The sequence below is a fragment of the Henckelia pumila genome, chromosome 1, assembly GCF_033568475.1.
Source record: "Henckelia pumila isolate YLH828 chromosome 1, ASM3356847v2, whole genome shotgun sequence".
In the NCBI taxonomy this organism is placed as follows: domain Eukaryota; kingdom Viridiplantae; phylum Streptophyta; class Magnoliopsida; order Lamiales; family Gesneriaceae; genus Henckelia; species Henckelia pumila.
In genome coordinates, this window is record NC_133120.1 from 133,900,251 (window position 1) to 133,906,369 (window position 6,119).

Genomic DNA, 6,119 nt, shown 5'->3' on the forward strand with positions numbered 1-6,119 from the left:
GTACAACAAATATAAACAATATTTGTTGTACCTCGTTAATATTTGGTACTATGTTAATATATTATATTGTCTCGACATTATGATGAAATAATATTTATTTAAAAAAAACTATATTATTACACTAAAATAAAAAAAATAATTATTTAAAATGTTACAATCTAAAATAAAAATAATCAAATTAGTAGGTCTTATATGAAATAGTCTCATATATTTATATTTGTAAGATATGTTGACCCGGTCTATATCCACTCTAATAAATTATACTTTTTACATTAAACAAATTAAAATTTTCACTTAAATCAATATATTACATAATATAATTTTGTCATAATATTTTCACTACACAATATTTTTGTATGATATAAATAACAAAAAAAGTGATATTTTACTATGTAAAATATAATATTTTGAACATAAAAAGTAATTAATGGCTCAAGTCGGTTCATATATCTGTCTCTAAAATTAATCGGTGATATGATTTTTTTTGTCTACTTCGATTGAGTTTGCTCGAAAAACATGTCACAAATGTGAAATTGATGCGAAAAGGAAACTGAATTGATGGAGATATGAGCGTTTCTGATTCAATGTAAGTATCAAGTTTGTTCATAACGTGTGGGAAAATCATAATTATGGTCGTGGTGTTCCATGTGTGCCGCCACGCACTTTAAAAAGTTTAATAATTTAATTTACAATATCAAACATTTAATAAATATCTTCGTCGAATTTAAAAACGTGTTATTGGGTATTTTTTCATACGCGTATGTCGATAAGTTGTATCGCTGCAACTTGTGGTTATTACGGAAATATCCGTTTTAATTTTATAAGTTGTCAACTTGTCATATTTCCTATTTCGGTAGATAATAACGTTTCTCTGAATTAAAAATATCCGTCGGAGTGAGTTTGGATTAGGTTTTTTTTTTTTAATTTAAAATAATTATGGACTCGTGATTTCAATTTGTCAATAGATGTCAAGGAAAACAATTCACAAAATGAGTAAGTCTGAACCGATATAAGGAATTTGAAATTCGTGGGACGAGTTGTTTCGATCTATAATAATGTTGACATATCATAGATAGGAGTGGTTTTTCGGTATACCTTACTACAAATATTGGTATGAAAAAAATTCATATCGATATCGATAATAAAATTTCGAAACTTTGGTACGAAAAAAATCTATATTGATACCGCATAGATACCGAAAAAAAATTCGGTATACCGAAAAAATGTCTGTATATCGAAATAATTTCGGTACGGTATGCCAAAATTCCGGTATTTCGATACGGTATGTCAACCCTAATTATAGATCAGGTCAAGTTAGGGATGTGCAATGGTCGGTTCGGTTCGGTTTTAACAAAATTCGGTTTAGTGTTTCGGTTTACGGTTTTTCAAATTTCTAATTTGAAACCAAACCATTTTATTTCGGGTTGGTTCGGTTTTTTTTATTACAGTCGGTTATTACTGTGTGAATACGAATTTGACTTATAAATAAAGTTGTATGTTAAATTATTTAAAACAAATATAATAAAAAACAGCGATCAAACCAACTTTTTGATTATCTTGAAACATCAAAATTAAGTAATAAAAATAGGCATAGCTATGATTTTTGTAATCAATTTGTTAGTTATCTTACATACATCAAAACAAAATAATAAAAAATATAGCGATTGACGGTTACCTGATTAGGGATTGACGGTGAAAAGTCAAGAAAGGAGGCCGAAAATCTATAATCCTAATGAAAATAATATATATTAATTATTTTTATTATTTATTATATTTTAAATGGTCAGTTAGATTTTTTTGATTTTTAAAAATTCAGAACCAAAATCCGGACACGAAAACCGAAACTATCAAAAAACAAAACCATAACCGACCGAAAAACCGTTTAAACCAAACCAAAAAAACAAAAATTTATGGTCCGATCTAATTTTTCGATTTGAACCGTTTAATGCACACCCCTATGTCAAGTCGTAGATCTGTTTTATAAAATTCACCTTCAAGACGGACATAGAAGTTTTTATGATAAAAAATAATATGTTTAACAAATATATTTTAAATTTAAAAAAATATAATAAATAGAGTAGGTCTTTTGTGAGATGGTCTCATAGATCTACATTCGTGAGATGAGTCAACTCGACCCATATTTACAATAAAAAGTATTATTTTTGTTATACAATTTTTTTAGAATCGGATCGAATAAAATATTTATCTCAAAAAATTAACTCTTTAACACCTTCTTATGTAAGTTTTTATTAAAAATATATAGGTAAAAGTATAGATTACAACTATCTAAGCCTAGTTAATTAAAATATTTCTCATTTGATTCAAAATTTCATATAATATATGTTCCCTGCCTTTTTTATGCTTCATTGATTGTACACAGAGACGGAGCTAGAGGGGGCAGTGGGGGCCATCGCCCCCCTTCAAATTTTTTATATATATATATATCATGATATAATTAATTAAATAAACAATAATTAAAAATGATATTTCTTTATATTTGTTAGATAAATGTATATTTTCATTAATGCCGCTAAAACAAATTTTGATACAAAAATTCAAATAATATGAATTACATTTAATTGCAAAAATATTTAAACAAATTATATGTATTCGATGATTAAAAAAAAAACAGTTACATATAAATAAACATTTATATTTTTTAATTTAACTTTTTGTACAATCATCAAATTTTGAATGTATCAAGCTACTAAAATTATAATTACTATTCTAAAAAACTGAAAAATAATGTGTTAGTATGTCATGGATATATTAATTAGATTAATTTAACTATTTCAGTTTTCATAGAGCGTGGATTTTTAGGTGTTAAAATTGTAATTAAACATGAGTTTATTAAATGAATTAGAAGATTTATGTTTTAACATCTATTCATTGATATTAAACTTATGCATATTTTGTTCAAAATTTCATAATAAATTTAATCACTACTTAGTTTGAAATTGTATAAAAAAAATCGAGTATAATAATTTATCAAATATAATATGCATGACTACATGTAAATAAAAATGTGATTAAAATTTTAATTTTTGTATTTTAAATATTGAAAAACTTTTGTTTTGAAGCTAATATTGAAAAACTTTAAAATAGTTGTTTTTTACTTTTATATAATTTAATATGAAACCACATGTTTAATTTTTTATTTTAAATTTCATTATAAGAAATTCATATTTTTTTTTTGCAAAATTTAACTTTTTCTCAATAATAAGAGTAAAAAATTATTTATTTATATTATTATGTATTATATATATTTTAAATTTTTTAATAATCAATAACTATATAATACTAAATTCGCTCCCCTTACATAAAAATTCTAACTCCTTCCCTGATTGTACAATTTGCTGAACAAAAACTTTTAGATCCTCAAAATATAGGACGAGTCCCCCCATCCATAAAACAAAGATCCTTTCACCGGTTGAAAATATTTTCCGTCTATCTCTATCTAGTGATTGAAGCAGTTATAGATCAAAATGTTAGGCAGCTAATTCTCTGTATTTGATTTTTTTAATTTTTTTTAGAATTATATCTTAAGATTTTTTATTAAATGTCATGTATGCAAGAATTTGATATTTATTATTTTATCTTTCTAATTGTTTTTATTTAAAAAATATTATCTAAAGTTAGCCGACATAGCATAATATATGGATATCAAACCAATTAAAATATTTTATTTACTTTGTTATTTTTTTGGTAGGACACCTCATCATAGCGTACGGCCTAACTTGTGACAACTTTTTTTTTTTTTTTTTAAAAAACTCAGGAATGACCAAAAGCTGATCTATAAGTAATTGATTAAAAAAAAAGGTGATCTATAATAATAATTATTTTTTAAAAAAGATGATCTATAATATAATTTTGTTACGAGAATAATTCCAAGAATAGTGAGTTAAAGAATATACGAAATTATCATTAAAATTAATGTGAAATTTGTGTTTACATATAACTACAAGTCATATAATTAGGTCAATGCATAAATTAATAAATAATTTCAATATTGATTAAATCATATATTGTGCCTTCATTATTTTAAAAAAAATTAGTAATGTCACTGTATTAGGACAAAAATATAAGAACCTTAAATAAAATAAATCCAAACTAGAAAAAGTCAAAAAAATAAAATAAATCAGAAGTTGTGTTTTAAAAATTATCTTTAAAAAAATCTAATATAATCTAAAACAAATCCAAACTAGAAAAAGTCAAAAAAATAAAATAAATAAGAAGTTGTGTTTTAAAATTAATTTTTTTAAAAAAATTCAAGTCAAAAACTTTAAATGATCAAAATCAAAGCCAAAGTTGACTCAATCCGTTTGACCAAAACCTTTTGGTATATAAACATACATGGCATTGGAAATTCATTCAACACAAACACAAACACACCCCCCTCAATCCCAAATTTGTGACACAATGTCTTTTTGCAGAAACTCAAGCACCACCACCTCCGCCGCCGCGGATGGAGGCGGAGGCGACCCAATCACGGCCATCCACCCTGATATAATCCAAACCCACATCCTCAACAGACTCGACGGCGCTACTCTCGCCTCCACCAGCTGCGCTTCCTCCCAATTCCTTGCCTTATGCGGCGACGATCAATTATGGCGGAATATCTGCAACTCCACCTGGCCCTCCACCACCCACCCCCGCGTCCTCCGCGCCATCTCCGCCTTCCCTTCTGCCCACCGCTCCTTCTACTCCGACGCCTTTCCCTCCACCCACCATCCACATCCCAAGGAAGCCCGTTTATCAGAGACGCCGGAGTTAATCTCCGCCGTTGACATCTACTGCCACGATCGTTTGATATACTCCAAAGTATTGGAAACGGAGACCGTATCAAATTGGTTTTCGAGCTTTCCTTTAAGCCTTGAGCTTCTTGACCCGAAGGAGATGGTCCCAACTCCATTGAAATTCGAAGACGCCGCCGCGGAAGAACAGTTGAGAGTCAGCTGGATTTTGATCGATCCCAACAACAAAAGGGCGGTCAACGTCGCGAGCCACAAGGCGGTGGAGTCCCGGATGCACTGGTTGAACGGAGACGTACAGCTGAGATATGCGACGGTGTCAGCCGGGGGACTGGCTCAGTGCGCTGTGGTGGTCACCTGCGGGGGGAAAGAGGGAGGGGAATTGCACGTGAAGGAGGTGAAAATGCAGGTGGAGGACATGGAGGGGAAAACTCTGAGTGGGAAGGATAGCTTGGAGATTCTACAGGCCGCCATGGAAGGGCCGAGAAGGAGAATTGACAGTAAAAGGGAGAAACAAGTCTATGAATCCTTTTTGAGGAAGAAGGTGAAGTTTAGAGAGGATGAGCAGAGGTGGGAAAAGGGTTTGGATATGATTTGCATACTTGTCGGATTATCCATTTTCTTTGCAATTTGGATCTTTTTTTTGTGGAGATAAATTATTTAATTAATGTGAATATATACATATAATAAAAGACACTTGACTTTTTTTAATGAACATATTTTTCTTTATGTATGATTGAGAACTATGCCAAAGACTAGATATCAATGTAAATGTTGTGTTTTAATAAGAGCAAAAATGTTGAAACAGCTGTCTTATAGTTTTGGACCATGTTTTAAGTTTCAATATTTAGAACAAATTCATCTTCCAATTAACTAAACAGAATGGTGAAATTGTAATAATTAGCCTCAACCTACAATTGTTTTTCAATAATTTTTATTTTCATGTAGCTCTTAAATTATCCAAAAACGGCAATATTATATATGGGTTAAAGACTTGTGGCATTAATTCAATGTATATATGCATGGTTTCGTTGGAATTAAAATTGGGGTTAGTATCTAATCAACAATTGATTAAGGAGATATTTACTAATTGATAATTAAGACCGAGTACCTATTTACATTTGATTATTAATAAGATATTTTCTTACTGATTAATTGTTGGAAATTATCACGAAAAATAGATGAAAAAGGGACACATAGAAGGACGATGGCGAAGGCGAAATAATGAATTAGACATATAATTAATCTGATATCTCACTTGATGCATGTAATACATAATAGAGAACTAATAACAATAAAACATAAATTATTCCATTATAATTAACAATATGAACTTCAATTAAAACAATAAAGCGACTATTAAGTTTT

The 6,119-nt window shown here is 29.0% G+C and overlaps 1 protein-coding gene across 1 annotated transcript; it reads left to right on the top strand.

The window, feature by feature from the left end:
- Positions 1-4,375: 4,375 nt before the first annotated feature.
- LOC140874847 (F-box protein At2g27310-like) lies at positions 4,376-5,480 on the top strand. The gene has a single exon (XM_073278289.1). It carries the CDS (start codon positions 4,420-4,422, stop codon positions 5,404-5,406), a length of 987 nt encoding a protein of 328 aa, XP_073134390.1. The 5' UTR covers positions 4,376-4,419; the 3' UTR covers positions 5,407-5,480.
- The last annotated feature ends 639 nt before the right edge of the window (positions 5,481-6,119 follow it).